The sequence below is a fragment of the Sycon ciliatum genome, chromosome 4, assembly GCF_964019385.1.
Source record: "Sycon ciliatum chromosome 4, ocSycCili1.1, whole genome shotgun sequence".
In the NCBI taxonomy this organism is placed as follows: Eukaryota; Metazoa; Porifera; class Calcarea; order Leucosolenida; family Sycettidae; genus Sycon; species Sycon ciliatum.
The window spans coordinates 26,639,990-26,658,528 of record NC_088646.1 but is presented as its reverse complement, the minus strand read 5'-3'; the positions used below and the strand labels follow the sequence as shown (position 1 = coordinate 26,658,528).

Sequence of the window (18,539 nt, the reverse complement as noted above, 5' to 3'; positions counted from 1 at the left end):
TGTAGAACTAGAAGTCACCAACAAACTGATTGTTATCACAGCCACAGGGTCGAAAACAGATTGATTGCAGCTTGCACCCCGGACGTGCAAGGGTCACACGATCGAAGTGGTCCAAGAACAATCATTTTTACATGTACGTGTAAGCATAGAGTGCACCTAGGTTGGTCATTGAAAAGTCAGAGGAACTTTCTTCCGAACATCACAGACTAAATCTACCAAGTAAGTCAGTTTCATGCTTCAACGCAGCCACAGACTCTACGATGGCATTGGGGTACACCAGAGAAGACTAAAATAATGGTAAACCATCAAGCGGCGTGGCAGATGTGTGCGAGGAGTCAGAGGTTCCGTACCAGTACAGACCAACATGATAATGTACTGCCTTAGTAGACCCTACATGGCACAAGCATGACAGTGTAACCCCTGGCAAACCTGGCTATTAGCTCACCGCGTTGTGCACCTGCTCTGGGAGCAGCGGTCGATCTTGAACCTTGCTCTAGCATTGGCACGTCCGCACCGGTAGTTCCATTGCCATTGCACGGACTCGGAGAAGACAAAAACGCTGGCTGACTCAAGAAGAGCGCAAACAGAGTGACAGCCGACCCCAGCACAACCCCTATGCTGACCTGGCAGAGTATTCTAGCCGCGGACGACGGCGCTCTGTCCTTAGAGTAGTTAGACGAAGGTACACTCGGCCTCGGTGTGTAGGATGACACAGCCAAAGAAGCAATATTGCTGTCGAGCCGATCCATTTCATGCTTCTCCATTGTAAAGCTTTGTCCTGGCAGCAGCCGCACTGCAGTCACACCTAGGCTACAGAGTCGAGGACTTCCGGGACGAGTTCCCGCCAATCAGGTTACCAAAGGGATGCTAACGATTGAGGATATGATATTATGGCGGTTTGCACATGGAACTATCCGTCCTGAAGGATGTTGGCGACCAAGTCAACATCCAACACTATCACAAGGTCTCGTATACGCGTACATGTACTGCACTAGTACGTATTATTATAATAATTAACCGTGCGTCTGTGTGTGGTGTGTGTGCGTGTGTGTGTGTGTGTGTGTGTGTGTATGTGTGTGTGTGTGTGCGTGCGTGCTCATGACAAAGATCAAATCGAGTCGTGCGGAGGTGGAGGGACTCTATGTAGCATTGTAGGAGGATGGGAGAGTTCCAGCGGTGGCTTAGCTTGCACGTCCTGCATCGATGCTGGGCTGAGGTGCTGTTGCAGGATTCGTGACCAGTTTCGGTCACTCCTGTGATGGATGTGTTCCACGGTCGCCCGCACAGAGAACCGATCATTCGGCACTCGACCTCCGAAACACAGGAGAAGTGGGAGAGCTATTGAAGCCTGCATGACAACCGAGAGGTCGCGGGTTCGAGCCCCGCGATCGCACATCTGACCGCAAATCCCGATATGACGCAACTGACCACCAGATCAAAGTATGGGTCCTCTTCACTCAGTAGAAACAGAGTCGAGCGAGCTGTATTCCCGGTGGAGAAAGGCGGGCTCACCGCCCCTGTGTGGCAACTATTACTTCCCCATGTCTAATCCCAAGACGAAGTCAATACTGTATTACTAGTCATACTGACCGAAGTAATTTTTTAACGACTGGTGGTACTTGCCTATCATACCCTCTGACCCAGTCGTTATTGCAGCTAATGATAGAAGCATGTCGTCACAAACAGACCGTCTGCTTGTCAAGGATATAATATTCAATCTCTGGACAGCTAACTGGTTCGACTTGTTCTAGAGCTCGCCAGAGGAGCTCAGAGGTACTGGCCGAACTGATCTCAGTGTAGCCTAAAGAACAACAAAGCATTAGCCGGCTCAAGCATCAAAGGCAGAGTGCTCTAACTGTGAGCAACACTGCGAGCTTTGCACGAGGGCAGATAACTTTGACGCTTACCAGAAAGAGTGCTCAACCTAGCCGAGAAATACATGTATGTCATTGTAGGCCTTAGCTTGGGCTTCCTCGTCACCATGGTCACGAGCACTCTGACTAGCACAACTAATTACTTCCAGACCATCCAGGTGATATTTCACTGCCAGAAAACAAGTTCATATATATACATGTAGTGAGTTGCTGATGACTCCGTGCTACAATTAGACCACATGCATGATTACAACGCGCCTAGATTGACGAGTAGTGGAATGAAATCCTTCTCAGCAGTGGCTAAAGTAGACCAGGTTTGCATTGGGGGTCGATTCACATGGTTTTCCCAGTTGTGTGGATTTTAATCAGTGGATGCACATCCAGTGCGTTTGCAGATTTGCGTGCTTCTGCTGCGACAGGCGTACCCGTGTGTGTGTGTGTGGGTGTGTATGTGTGTGTGTGTGTGTGTGTGTGTGTGTGTGTGTGTGTGTGTGTGTGTGTTTGTGTCTTCGCGGTCCTATTCCGATGTTCTCCGCCAAGTGTGGTTTAGACCAGGTGTGCAGCATTGGGGATAGATTCACATGGCTTCGCCAGCTGTGTGGATTAGGCAGTTATCTGGCCCTACATGACATTGTAGTCTTGATCTGTTTGGTCTGCTATAGTTGCTATAAGAGAGAGAAAATCTGTGTATGAAGAGCTTGAGAACAAAACGCTGTATGCGCCAAATCTTCAAAATCGAGATTTTTGACCCAACTGAAAGATCACATCGAGCTGAATTTGATGGCGAGGTCATTTTTGGTGAAAACGCAGTACATCCTACAGAAAACCCCATTCAAACAGTCGCTTTCAGAGCAAAACGCTGTATATCCGGCTAGGATTTTTTTTCAAAACGCAGTATACGCCAGTTGTCATAGTTATACAGTCGTGGGCAGCGCGCGTGGTGTTCAGAACGCGCAGAACACTGCTTTTTGTCATTTTTCAAACTAGTTCGAATTATTTTTTTGAACGAGCGCTTGACTCGACTTATGGCTGTCAAATTAGCTTTCTCTTCTTCCTGACGCTGTCAAAGCTCTTGTCTTAGACATCAGCGTGGCGGAGGTGACATTAGATGGTATGAGTGAGCCAGTTGTTTTGTCTCCTGCTGGGAGAGGGCGTCTTGTGCCTATATTCTCACCCGGATATACTGCGTTTTGCCAAAAAGAAGGTGAAAAATTCAAAAAATATCAAAATCTGAGAGGTGTGGATTTTTGATGACATGGTGTTTGGGGTCCAGTATTCCTTCTGGTACTAAATCCAAATTTCCATTGGGATGGGATGTAAGACAATGTCAGAACCGAATTTTGACTTTACCCGAAAAGTGCCAAAATGGATATACCGTGTTTTGTTCTCAAGCTCTTCGTATGCACATTCAGTGCTTTTGCTTCTCTTGTGACGGGCGTATACAGGGTACATGGTGCGTGCGTGCGTGCGTGTGTGTGTGTGTGTATCAATGTGCCAGCTAGTTCGGTTGGTGGGTACACGTATGCCGGATAGTGTTGGGTCTGTTGCCAACGGGCTCGGCTGCTTGAAGGTGTAATGTTGTACCTACCACCTTTGTTGGTTTCAGGGTTCATATACTTTCTATTTGAAGTATACATACCTGTTAACTAGTTAACAATGGACTACTTGTGGCTAGATTAACTCTTGTGTAATCATGGTGCTAGTGAAGCTTGTATCAGATCCACTCTGATTTAGCCACCCACACTAGTAGCAAGTATTACCTTCACTGGGGGCAGGGGTAGCTGCAGTTGGATCCCGGGACGGATATCCTGATGCCGTCAATCCTTTTTCTGCACCTTGTCCTCACTAGGCATATGCGGATAATGCCGGCAGAAAAATTGGCATAATTCGGTACTTTTTCTAGTAAGTTTCATGGATGCTTGGTATGTGGATAAAGAAATGGAGCAGAATTCGAGGAATTGCCCGCCATAAGGTTTGTTACGGTTCTGCCAATTTCACTGCTTTTCGAGCAGAATCTGCCACATTTTCGAGCATTATCCACACACCCCTAGTCCTTACCCACTTACTGAGGTGTGGTGAGCCCATACGTGGGATCACAAGTCCACCCAGAGTTTTGGGTATTTCAGGGGGTGTCGGCTGTTGGGCGGTTCAGTAGCCAATTCAGTCGTCTTTCCAATATTCCTTTTGAGTCTCTCTCCCCTCTCACGGGGAGGCCCACGTGACCAGTTTGGGCAGTGAGCAACAAGTACAATTGTCACTGTGTGTGTGTGTGTGTGTGTGTGTGTGTGTGTGTGTGTGTGTGTGTGTGTGTGTGCGTGTGTGTGCGTGTGTGTGTATGTGTGTGTGTGTGTATATATGTGTGTGTGTGTGTGTGTGTGTGTGTGTGTGTGTGTGTGTGTGTGTGTGTGTGTGTGTTAGGCCTTGACGGATTATGCTAATATTTTCGTGAAATTATGCTTTTCGCATTTCTGAAAAAATTGCAGATTTATGCTACTTTTATGCTAAAAGTTATCATATTATTATGCCGCATTATGCTCACATATGCTGCTAATATTATGATGATTCTGTGCAAAATAACAGGGAATTTTTTGTAGAGGGCGTTGTACTGTACATGGACATGTAGTAGCAAAAGTTCAACGGGGTCAACCCACCGTCCGACCTAGCTACGACCTACACTGATTGTAGTGTGGACTGGACATGTTACCAAGGGAGTCGTAAACCTACGACTTCCTGGTGCATCTACTTGTACTTGTACTTGTAGAACATTGTACAACTGTATGGAATTTGATGCGAACAGGCGGATTATTCCAATTTATGCGATTCGTATGCAATTTGCCTCGAATTATGCGATTATTCGATTTTGGTAGGAATTATGCGAAAAATTATGCTAGCATAATCCGTCAAGGCCTAGTGTGTGTGTGTGTGTGTGTGTGTGTGTGTGTGTGTGTGTGTGTGTGTGTGTGTGTGTGTGTGTGTGTGTGTGTGTGTGTGCCAGTGCTCCCAGTGTCACCGATGGTTTCGGAGTGCGGGTGGCATTGCAGTCCGGGCCATCGCTGCACCCAGTCCAGTTCTGCCCCGAATGTTGCCAATGCCACAAGCTCTTCACCGGTACGCATATGTATTCGGAAACCGTGCTGTACCACTCACTGTCCCATTTGTGAACGTTGCTGTAAGTCGATCCGGGGCTTTGCTATCCACAACTGCAACCGATCCACCAGGCGTCCAACTGCTGATGAAAGGGACAAGTTCCAATTGCAATGTCAGAATTGCCAGAGGCGTTTCAAGACGCGAAACGACTTATCCCGTCACCAACGCTCATGTCTCCTCTCGTCTCCAGTCTCGCTCAACGAGAAACACGTGACCTACATGGCAGTGTATACCAGGACCAGGACCAGGTGTGTGTGTGTGTGTGTGTCTGTCTGTCTGTCTGTATGTGTGTCTGCATAAGTGTGTATGGGCAGGGTGTGAGTTGCTAGGCTAATGCTAGCACCCGGTGTTGTACTGACGTCTCCTTTGTTACTACGTGTTCCGCAGCATCATAGTGGAGCTTTAAAGCCTAGGGGTGGGTGCTGTCTGCTGATGTTCATACCACCTGATCATCATGACGTGTTAGGTGCCTGCTAAGGCGTGAAACTAAAGTAACTTGGGAACTGATCGAGCTATTTCTATGTCGCCCTAACACATTCACACACACACACACATACACACGCACATACACGCACACATACACACAAATGCACACACACACAAATGCACACACACACACATGCGCACACACGCACACACCACACACACACACACGCACGCACACACACACACACACACACACACACACGAGCGCTCACACTCAGCTCTCTACTTCTCTCCACCTCTCCCTTTCTCCCAACACCCGGCTTCCCACTGACCAGCGCTGCTAAGCTCCACGCATACACAGATTTCGTGCACATTTTGCTTTTTCTTGGTACTCTGCTCATCACTTTTCCCCCAGCACCTCACGGCATATCTACTAGTACTCAATCTCCATTGTGTGTTACAGTGTGTTTTAGTTTTCTGTTTAACCCTGATGATGGGCAGGGCCAGACCCAACCGAACATTCGGTGTGTAAATGGCTGCAATGGAGACTTCAAGGACTTAGAAAAGCCCTGCAATTGTTTTGAGTCTTTTGACTACAAAAATTGTAGCGAGTCACGAGTCACGGCTCTGCCTCTGTAGTATTGAGCTTTCTTAGTCTTGCAGTTCACTGGACATACTCAAGTAGCCCTTGGCGGATTATGCCGGCATAATATTTGGCATTATCTTGGGATTTCGTCAAAAAATTATGCTCCGGCATAATATACGGATTCCAACGTGTAAGGTCGGCATAATCTTTCGGTTTAGACAAAAAATTATGCTTAGGGCATAATACAGCTTTGTCAGAAAGCCTGCAGATGTTTTTTTTAATACCCCAGTTACGACTGCTTGTCATAGCCCTTGGCGGATTATGCCGGCATAATATTTGGCATAATCTTGGGATTTCGTCAAAACATACTCCGGCATAATATACGGATTCCAACGTGTAAGGTCGGCATAATCTTTCGGTTTAGACAAAAATTATGCTTAGGGCATGGCCGTGTGTGTATGCGTGGTTTCTCAATCCTCTATGTACAGCGTGAATACATACATGTACATGTAGTGGAACCGAGCATAATTCAGCATAATTCAGCATATTTGTTGGCATAATTGTGGCATAATCAAAAGCATAATTTGACGATTGGCCGAGCATAGTCCGCCAATGGCTATACTCAAGGTGTGTGTGCCGGTGTGTGTGTGTGTGTGTGTGCCGGTGTGTGTGTCTGTGTGTCTGTGTGTGTGCCGGTTTGTGTCTGTGTGACTGTGTATGTGTGTGTGTGTGTGTGTGTGTGTGTGTGTGTGTGTGTGTGTGTGTGTGTGTGTGTGTGTGTGTAGGTGTGTGTGTGTGTGTGTGCATGTGTGTATATGTGTATGTGTGTGTGTGTGTGTGTGTGTATGTATGTGTTTGCAAGCATGTGTGTGTGTGTGTGTGTGTGTGTGTGTGTGTGTGTGTGTGCGCGCGTGCGTGTGTGTGCATGTGTGCATGCGTGCATGTGCATTGATAGGCAATGATAGCTCAACGTCTTTCTTCTGGGGAGGGCACTGCAAATCAGCTTCCAAGGCTTGTGTTGTTATACTACATGTAGTACTTCCAGAAAAAGTCATAACTCATGTATCACTATGAGGTAGTGTTGTCACAGTGGGGGTCTGTTTGTCATCAACCCCATACCTAGGCTGTAGTGTAGAGGTGCTATAGTGTATAGTGTGTAAGGTATGGCAAACCGGCGTCAGTGCTTGCTGGACCACAGTTTGGCCACTCCATACAAAGCATTTCAAATGATGGCGCCGCAGTATCGCCCAACCTCTCTATCCAGTACAGTCATGTACTACCGGTATTCTGACTTTAGTTGTGGGGGGACAGACGCTCTAGAAACAATGTGTAGTGATTTTGGTGGCACTTACGAAGCACTAAGTCTTATAGTTGCGTGATGGGCTGCGTGACGGGCTGCATTTAATACTACAATAGTACATTGTCGGAAGGCCTGCTCTCTCCTGCCTGCTCTCCTCAATCGCCGGGTGCGGCAGGCCTGGGAACCTCAGTGGATATCAACACCTACTGTACAAGTAGCTGTGTCATTTCCCTACAAACATTTTACCTACAAATAAAAGGAGATCTGGGACACTCGTGAAATCTTCCTGTTTCGGCTCCAGGCCTCCATGTTGTGGACCAGGCCGACTTCGAACACGAGTTCGAAAGTTCCTCGCGAGATCGCGCTCGGGATAGGTCAAAGGTCAAAGGTCAACCATATATACACGGATAAGACCTCGCCAACTGGTGATCCGGTATAGCTACTTCGGTTATTTCCTTGGATTGCCGAGCTCCGGCTTGCATGCAGGTCGTGGGTTCGATTCTCGTGGACGACATAAGGTCTGGTTATAAATGGATTAGGGTCCGACCAGCTCCTCCCTGAACCGGTGTCTACACAAAAATCACGTTGGTCTTGTCTTCTCGGTCAAGAATATGTGAGGGAACGGCTAATTGATCGGGAAGGCTTTCTTTTTTTCTTCCTTTTTTCCTTTTTCACTCGAACTAAAGTTACCTACAAGTAAGTTCCCTTCTTCGAGGATGGTTGCTGGTTGGGCGACGCCCGCCCTAAACATTTTACCTGGAGTGGTACCTCTCCAAATGATCTTCATCGTGGTGCAAACCCTGCTTCGCCGTGTGCAAAGATCGAAGAGGCGATCCGCTGTGAAGGATTCTGGAAAACTACAGTCGTTCGTCGTGGAGGCCAACCATCGCGATGTTCATTTCGATGGTGAACCCGGCGGGAGGGGATTCATCATCTCGACGTCTCCCTCTTTCAGTTTGGCAATTGTCCACACAGCAAGCCTTGAAGTCCACTCATAATTATAATAATTATGAACCTCTGGATCTGTGATGGCGGGGCGATTGTCCTTGTAAGCATAATCGGATATCAATGTGGATTCCAAACTATGCAATTCCGAGAAGATCCCCGTGCAAGGAGCAGAGGAGGAGCAGATTATTCCAGATGTTCGGAGACTACACGGAAGACACAGTCACTGCAGGATGCCACAGCTCCATTGCGCACACACCCTGTGACATGTCCGGCTCATCGGGCCAGTGATAATGGGCCATATCTCTGGCTGAAAGCGGAGTGTGATTCTGTTTTCCAAGCATAGTCCTCTTCGAATGCACCCCGCAGTATAGTGAGTCAGACTTGTTGGCAAAGGCACATGCCGCCCGTGGGGAGAACAAGATACCCCACCGTGAGGATCAACACCGGCATGTATCCATTGTTAGAGCTACGAACTGACATAGACCGAGCTGTTCTCTCCTCCTGCTTCCAGCGGGCGGGTTCCGTGGCAGTCAACTCGGCAGTGCAAACCGCTGGAAAACTTGACCGTCCATCTATGAACAGTGGGCGGCACATCCTGAAGATTGGCCCCTTGCAAGTGAGTGAACAACACTGGTGGTGTCTTGAGAACATGAGACATGATGAGAGCGATGATGCACGTCTTGTAATCTAACATTCTTGCCGACCATCGCAACCTACCACTGGAAGATCGGGCCCTGCACAATACTAGGCTAGTCTTGCCCTTTACCTAGGTCATCATGCGAGCTGCTCTAGCTGTTAGAATCATGTGTGCTGTACATGTACCCACTGGCCGTCAGGTTATTTGTATATTGTATTCCAATGACATTTCCATCAGCGTGAGTAACTCGTATGGCGGCCTAAGTGAAGGGCAAGCATAGCGAGGGCCCTGCGCTGCAGCTCTCTCGCTCCTTGTCACTATGTATACTGGTGCACCTGACACTAGCCTACGGAGCATGCACTCTGTGCATGCAGTATAAGTGCACTCGGAGTGGGAAACCTAAGGTTTTGCTGATACGTGACTATTTGCCTCAAGCCAAAGATCATGTACCCCGGCTAACCCTTCATACCAGTTCAATTCCTGGGTTGTATTCCCACAAGTTTGTACATGTATGTTTCAAGTAACGGGACGCAAGGCCGGGGAAAGAGAGAGAGAAGGCGAAAAAGATGCTGATACTATAGCCGGGCATCGATCCACCAGGACGTGATTGAGTTATCACAACATATAAATGTATTTATCGCCTTCTTAGTATTTGACCCCACTGATTTCCCTGATACCTTAGGCCTCGGTCACACTACGGCAAAAATGCTGCGTCAGCGTCAGAATCATGAGTTTCCATGGCAACTGACAAAACGCGGCAAATTTGAGCGACAGATGCAGCAGCGTCAGCCACAGCAGCGTCTGACGCAAGCAAATCAGCAGCGTTGACGCTGACGCTGCATGCACTTGCATGAAAAACAGTGTCTTTTTGAAAATAGCGTACTGTACCGTACTCTATCACTGGGAGTTTGGTTCGCCATACAGTGGTTTTGTGAAGTGCGTCAGGCCGCAACGGCAAAATCAAAAATGCGGTGTGACTCCACGTCAGTGTCAAGTGCTGGGGTTTTAAGCTGTGTTCAGCTTCAAACTTGTCGTAGTGTGACCGAGGCCTAAAAACGGTCAAATATATCGCGTCTTTGACTGCTTAGTCAAACACACGATATATGTGACTGCTTATTTTGACTCCTTAGAACCTCTTGGACTTAGACATTTTCTCTCCAACTTAGAAAAAGAAAAATTTGAACAAAGCAGAATCACATAAGAGGGGACTCCAGTTCGACACCACAACCATGTACTCTTCCTTACCACCCAGCTACTGTGCTACTGATGCTGAACCTAGTTTAAACAATGACCTTGATCCTGCAATGCGGTATAGGCTCTAGTATAATACTAAAAATACAAGGATATGTCGTATATGAAGAGATAATATTGCAGGGAGAATACAATGAAATAGATTATGGACCTCATAGTTGGTCTATATAGGATACTGTATATAGACCTCGTAAAAGAACTCGGGGGACCTCGGTCTTTTACTCGGTCTATATATCCTGTATAGACCTCCTAACCGGTCTATAATCTATACGTATCGCCAACAATTATAGTGCATGCATGCTATACATACAGTGAACGCCTCACTGTGTATAGTAGGCTGTATACACAACATCTGTGGCAGCTCACGCTTTATCACTTGGTCATGTGGTAAAGGCAAACAATCCCCCTCCCCCCCCCCCCCTCCCTCACCATTCACACGCACACGCGCACCCACACACACACACACACACACACACACACACACACACACACACACACCTTTGACCTTTGACCTTTGACGCCCATCGCCGGAGGCGATGATAGCAATGCTACGGCAGAAGCCATAGCAACTTGTGCTGGGATTACACCATTCAACAGCTTGCAAGGCTGAAGGCACACTGAAGGCACACTGAAGGCACACACACACACACACACACACACACACACACCTCAGACCTCAGACCTCAGACTTGCCCATCGCGGAAGCGATGATAGCGAACAGCTATGTTAGACATAGCAACTTGTGCTGGGATTACACCATTCAACAGCTTGCAAGGCTGATGAATTGACCGCCACTATTTTTAGCCTGGTATCCACCACACAGCTGATTGAAGTGACTTTTTCTGGCCAGTGAATCCCTATTTTTCATTTTTCCATTTTTTTTTCACACACACACACACACACCTTGAACCTTGAACGCCCATTGCCGTAGCAATGATAGCGACACACACACACACACACACACACACGCATACACACACACATGTACAAGTACACACGTGCAAGCACACACATATGCACACTTCAGACACATATGCAGTAATGGACGCTGGACCATGGCTGTGTTAGATATACTACAGCATATCGTAGTACGTTTATATTACATTTCCAGCAAATCTGGAGAAAAACAGTTTCGGGCATTGGCAATGCATTACCGTAGCATAGCTGAGTGACTAAAATGAGTAAAATATCGTGGTATTACACTAATAGACAGAAATGCAGCTCAAATACAGCTCAAATTCTCAACCAAATAAGATCATCTCACAATGCGGCTCCCACCTGCGCAGCAACAATACATTTTGAAGAGCAAAATACAACCTCAAAATGAAGTCGCGCCAGAAACACATCAAGGAGAGTACAAACATGGCACGCTATAGTTGTTGAGCACGATGATCAGAATCACAATTGTTTGTGTACCTGTACAAGTACTTGTATGACCATCGAACTGCAGCTCTCCACACACGCTGCATCTAGGAGTTATTTTGTGAAGATGCCACACCACACTGCGACTTCTGTAGCCTGCATGGTTCCAACCCGGCCATCGGGATGGCAGTTGCGTTTCATACTCAGGGAAACTACAAACGGAAGACTTTACCTCCGGCAGTCAAAACTATTATAGAGTATACCCCACCGACTTGAAAGCATCTTTCACTACTAGTACTACAGTGGAAGAAAATAGTTGAGATTTCTAATTCCTACTTTGTGAGTGATCAAGAAAGGCTGCTAAGTATGTAATGGATAATGAAAATGGCACTGAATGGTAGCATGTTACATAGTATAGTAAACATACATGTGGCTATATCTGAAAGAAAGACGAAAAGAAGAAAATTTCTGATAAAACACGAAAGAGAGAGAGAAAGCCTGGCACTCTGCTACCACCGCAATGCCAATGCATTACCATAGTTACACAAGAACTTCTAGCAGTCCACGGCAGACCAGAGCACCGTAGGCTCCACAGCAATCCACAGTAGTCCGCATGGCAATCCAATGCAGTCCACAGTAATCCACAGCAATCCACGGCAGTCCACAGCAATCCACAGCAGTCCACAGCAATCCACAGCAATCCACAGTAATCCACGGCAATCCAATGCAGTCCACAGCAGTCCATGGCAATCCACAGTAATCCACAGCAGTCCACAGCAATCCACAGCAGTCCACGGCAATCCAATGCAGTCCACAGTAGTCCACGGCAGTCCACAGCAGTCCACGGCAGAGCTCAATCAGAGCGAATGTAGTCCAGTATGATGTTGTTGTGTCCAGCACCGCTGTAGTCGTCAGAGTAGCGAGATGACAGATTAAACAGGGGCGGTTCAAACAAGCTGTCATTACACTCGTTGAATTTCAGCCACAAAGCTTCCATGTCAGATACATCTGGTGATGCCAGCAGCAGCCTTACACCGTGATCCGTAATCTGATTGTTTGCCAGTGTGATGCGCTTCAGTGTGGGGATGTCCTTCAGCACATCAACGAAAGTAGCAACAGTGCCATCTGCTATCCGATTACCAGCTAGGTTGATCCACTTCAGGCTTGTGTGATGACGCAGCGACTCCAGCACATCCGAGCCAATCTCATCTGTCATGCCGGTGTTGGCGAACGAGAGGAAGCGCAGATTGCGGCACTTTGGCAAGAGCCTGCAGAACTCCTGGAATTCAGGGCTGTGACGGTCGATATCTGTAAAGACAGGGTTGACTTCGATGATTAACGCCCGCACAGCAGACTGGGGCATGGCCATTGCCTGCAACACTGCAGTGACACCGGCAATCTTAATTAGATTGCGGGACAGATTGATGTACTGAAGGCTGGAGTTGCGGGCAAGACCCTCTCTGGAAAGCAATGTCACTCCAACATCAGTCATTCTGTTTTGCGTCACGTTGAGATAGGGAAGATCCTGGCCACTGGCAAGATACTCGGCTAGTTGTGGTAATACCTCCTCGTGCGCATAGCCAAGTAGAAATCCTCCGGTCTGTTCTATCGCACTTGAAATGCGCCCTTCTCGCACGTTGCCCGCGTACACATGATAACTGCAGATGTCTATGACGTCCTTTCCCATTGGTACTGATTTCTCGAGATCGATGAGAAATTGCCGGCCAATGTCCTTTCCGCTCAACGAGATGTATAAAGACTGACATGCCGAGCTGTTAGGGTCGGCTGAACACTGGTTTCCATACTCCCGTCGTCCTCGGAATAACTGTTGGAAGCCACTGGCAATATCTGGGTCCAGTTGGTTGTTTAGCAAGCTCAGAAACTCCATTTTATGGCAGCCACGCAGTGCAGAGAGAAGCATCTCTACTTCGTTGTTCGGTAACAAATTGTCATTGACCCAGAAGTTGACCAAATTCGGCAGCTGTGCAACGAGAGACACTAGGTCTTCTCCAGACCCTGCTGCCAAACTGCATTGGCTGATACTCAGCCCATGGAGGTGTTCGCATGTCTTCAGCGTGCTTGCGAAAGCAGCAAGGCCGGCGTTACCCAGGTCGCAGCCATGTATGTACAGTCGCTTGATGCTGGCGTGCTGCAGGCATCGTGACAAAGAGGCGCCATCACGTCGACCGTGAGTCAGCCTGGCGTTCCGCATATCCAGCAGCACTGGGTTGTTCCGTGTTGATTGAGATAGTTCTGAGGCAATGACCTCAAGTGATGAGCCTCCCACATCATTCCCAGTGATGTTCACTTCCACCGCACGGTCTAGGATTTGAGCCAGCTTGACAAAGTGATCGTGAGAGAGATTGCAATGTGACAGCACAAGATTCTTCACATCATGGACAAGCTGCATTGTAACACAGATTGCCATCACATCCACTGAGTCGAGGTGTTCACCATCCAAGTCAATGCCATCCGAAGTCAGGCAAGATGCCGCCGCCACGTAACAAGCTGTACGCAGATCATCGGCAGATAAGCAGTTGTCACTGGTTGTGATTGTTTCGCCTTCTAGAAGAGTGAGTTCATTCTCCAGCAAACACTGCATCAGGAACAGATGAAGTTTCTTTTGGCGTTGGTGGGTGTTGGTGCGTGGTGTTGCTGACCAAACCATTCTCAAAATCGTGTACAAATGTTCATACCTCACCGAGCCACACAGGAACTTCCAGAAGGGCCAGGAGTCTTCATCAACACCGATACATTCCACACACCCGGCAACGACACTGACAAACTCAAGATTGACGCTGGCTGATCGAGCTGCACACCATTCTTGTACGGTAGCATGGATCAAGGAGAAGCGGTCGATGAGTTCGGCGCATACAGGCTCGATGCTAGCGCTTGTCACAAGACCTAGCTCCACACACACCGACAGTGCATGATCAGATAGAGATGAATGTGCAAACGACAGCTCATTCGCACACAGGCCATCGAGGCAGAGGTCATATAGCTCCTGCAATATTTGGATCAACCGGACAGCATGTGGATCACAGCCATCAACTGCCACATCGGCTACATGCTTTTCCAGCTGATACTTCAAGACGCTCCTGATGCTGACTTTCTCCCCACGACGGAAAGGCCTGCCACCATGTAACTGGCTGTAGACATCTTCAGCTAGAGATACGTTGCCAAATTTCTTCTTCCTTCTCTCCTCTAGCTTGACAACTGAAGAGGAAAGGAACTCAGTGTAGAACGACGTAACACTGCGTGGAAGAGACAATGTGTCGGAGAACTGCTGACAGAGTAGTGCTGCCAGGAGAGGAGTGCTTTGGATTGCTTTCTTCAAAGCCAGGCTGGATGTTTCTGCCAGCTGCTGAACACAGTTCTTTGCCTGGTCTCGGTCGAGGTGCTTGAAGCAGAACTCTTTCAGTTGTGTTTGGCTGAAACCGGTGAGTCGGAAGTATAACGTACACAATGGGACAAGGTCGTAAGCTAGCTGGCATGGCCGACTTGTTACTATGACGGTAGCATCAGGGAGGCGACTCGGCATTGCGTTGCTGCTATCATCATCGCTGTTGTTTTTAATCAGTGCCAGTGCGGCTGAAGATGCATGAAATCCAGGACCTGCTTCATCAACGCCATCAAAGATAACCAGCACCTCTGCTGAATGAGTGGCCAGGTATTCCATCACCAGATGACTCTCATCCGCTGCGAAGCTTTTTAATCCCAACAGGACAATCCAGTCTTCAGTTGTCACTCGCTCCACACTGCGACATGGGATGTAGAACACATACTTGAACTGCCGTAGCTCTGTCCTCTCTTTCTCCAGAAACTCAGAGAGTATTTTACGGCAGACTGTGGTTTTGCCTTGGCCTGCTCCACCAATCAGCATACATCTCTTTACCAGCACGTCTTCTGCACTATCCGTGCTAGTTGCTGCGGAGGCAGTGTCTCCACTATTTGCACTTTCTTTGCTGATAGCACCACTGTAGCTTTTCATTAGCAGTTGCATCGGGTGCTCTAGACAAAATGTCTTCCCGCGTTTCTCCACTTCTCGTCCTTGAAGCACCTTGGTGTTGCTGTCAATGCGATGGTGTCTGTGAATTGGTGAACGTAGAGCTTCTTGTTGGCTCACAGCTTGCATGGGTATGAAGCACGTCCTGGTGTCAGTGACAAGGTTTTGCAGAGACACATTGTCTGCTCTCTCGCTAACTCGTACACATGTACTGTGCAATTGTTCATCCAAGCGGTTCAGGCACTGTTCCAGCTTCTTCTGTTTCGTACCCAGTCGTCTCTCATATTCCACCACCACTTGATGGACTTGCTCCGACAAACTTAACCCTTCCAGGTAAAGCTGGCAATTTCCCAGATCTGCAAATTTCCCTCCAACTTTCTCATATGTCCTGGCTTCAGTCTCCACTCTGTCAGCAGTGTTTTTTCGCCCTATATCTCGAAGCACTTCACAGAGTTTGGGGAAAACACCGACACCCTTCTTGCCACGGATAGCGACTAACCGACGTAACAATATGTCCACTTGCTTGTGTCCATCTTTCTCACTTCTGATTTCGGACACGGCCGCATCTCCGCCAGTGAAAACTCCATTGCTGATAAGTCTATCCAGCAGATCATCTACACAATTGTGTAATCGCTCTTTCAGCCATCCTCGCAGATAATTCAGCGCCTTCACCTCGTTGTTATACATAATGATCCGAGTGTGGTGTGATCTTTACGAGCATTCGCCGGAATCCAGTCTCGATACATCACAATCTCTTCGGTAACCGCTTGAAAACGTATCGCTCACTTAGCTACTAGTAGATCTACTTGGGATCAAAAAAATGACTATGTGATAGACAGACAAGAAATGAAAAACTGCGAGCACCACTTGCGTGCTATGGCCAGGAAAGCACAAACTCTTACAATCATGGATATTTAATTATTGATTTGTATGGGAGGTGTAGATCTACACAATGTTTGTCGTTTTCGGAAAAAAAGAACTGGGGTCGACCGGTCGGTCGGCACTGTCTACTTGCACTACAATCTACATTTCTACAAACTTGTAGCAGCGCAGATCTACATAGATCTACGTACTAACGTAGCCTCGGCCTCGTAAGACTCACTAAGACTCGTAGGTCCATGTCTGAAAAGAAGTACCTGTCATAATCAGTGTAGTCTGGATACATGTAGTGCAGGATAAAATCGCCGTCTGCACAGCCAAACGTGGGTCGGCTCAGTTGAGAGTGTACTTCGATTTCAGTTTTCCGACAAAGCACGTGTGTGCTGTGTGGCATGAACGCCACACGGTGCGCAACCCCGTTCACTCTGACGCAAACCGACCTTTTTTCCCTTCTTGAATCTAATCGATTGTGGACGAGTTCTAATCTCGTAGTCGGGCTAGGTAGGTCTACGTCTGGGGTTTTTCTTTCTTTCTTGCTTGTAAATCACTGACTGTCGCGTGTACTTTTAAAGTATGTTGACTGTCATGTCAGACAGTCTGTAGATGTTTGATCGATACGTGTATCGGACCTTAGGCTTAGCTAGGTCTACGACATGTACAGACTACTCAGTAGATCTACCGGCTGAGCCTAGCGACGCGTGCACGCGTATGCTACCAAGAGAAAAAAAGCTCCTGGGACCTTATTTTCTCCTGGTATGTATGGTGCTACTGCTAGTTAGCGAAAGACCCTCTCACCTACAACAGTACATGCTGTAATTCAGTTCGTAATGGCGTCCGGGCATGAACAATTATTTACAAAGACCAACAAACTACCGTATTTCCTCGATTAATGGACCATGCTCGAATCATAGACCATGCTCAAATAGTAGACCCTCCTAGAGGCCTCACGGAAAAATAGTAGACCATGCCCGAATAAGAGACCCGGTCTCTTATTTGAGTTCATCGCTTTGCGCATCCACATAAAAGAAAGCACGTGGTGGATCAAAAAGGACGCGATTTTAGGTTGCGCAACTGTAATTTTTGTAGTGGCTAGTACAGACAGAGTGCTTTCTTTCATTATTTGAGCACGGTCCACTATATTTTCATCGGCACATCGCTGGAAATGGTGGGTTTTTAACACGTCATAATATAGAATTTATATATTATACCCACCATTTCCAGCAATGTGCCGATGAAAATATAGTGGACCGTGCTCAAATAATGGACCATGCCCAAATAAGAGACCGGGGGTCCAACCCTCTTCAAAAAACAAAAGACCGGTTCTATTACTCGAGGAAATACGGTAACTTACTTTACTTTCACCATGCGCAACCGACTCGGTCAGCTGAGATGCTGGGGCTGCGCCCCTTGAGCTTGGGCGCCACTTGGGTGTCTCGACCTCGGGCAAGATCACTCGCAAGACCGAGGTCAAGATCAGAGCGGCATGCCCGACGCAACTGTGTAGGATCGTGGTTCATACATCATGTACATGGCCCACCTCCCGAACAACTAACTTTTTGTTACTTCACTCGGCAATTCACCTACGGCACAACCGACGAACAACAGCGCTCGGTCCAGGAAAGATCAAGTTCAAAGTGGCTGGTTATATTTATTTCACCATGAACTGGAAATTATGATAGGTCACCCTTGTTCGTCCTCATTCTGACGTAACACTTACAAAGCACATGGCAGAGGTCATCTTTGGAGCATCTTTTTAGGTCCAGCGCCAAACTAGATTTCTTCATGAATGTTTCTAACAAACAATAGGGGGACAGAGGAAGTGTTTTTACTCAGAGTTTCACGCACTAAGCGATCATCAGAAAACAGAATGTTTCTAACACAAACACCCAGATTTTCGTACTGTTCTTTGTACTCTTCGGCGTACGACCCGCTACCACGGAGTCTACATCGGCATCGGTCACGGAAGCAAAACGTTTAGGGACGGGTTCATTCATTTCGGGACAGGGAAAAATAGATGGGAGATGTATTTGAAGCACTTGTTGATCGTAGAAGATGAAAGATGTGTCGCTTCCTGTATCTGTGTATAAACGGAATACAGCGACGTACATGCACAGTCATGTACA

The 18,539-nt window shown here is 47.6% G+C and overlaps 1 protein-coding gene across 1 annotated transcript in view; it reads right to left on the bottom strand.

Annotated features, from left to right (window-relative positions):
- The window catches only part of LOC135813491 (uncharacterized), a 33,970-nt gene extending 32,911 nt beyond the window's left edge, over nt 1-1,059 (bottom strand). Inside the window, exon 1 of the mRNA XM_065326583.1 lies at nt 446-1,059. Coding sequence (XP_065182655.1) covers nt 446-764 — 319 coding nt within the window. The 5' untranslated portion in view covers nt 765-1,059. The remainder of the gene's footprint in view (nt 1-445) is intronic.
- Nucleotides 1,060-18,539: the final 17,480 nt, after the last annotated feature.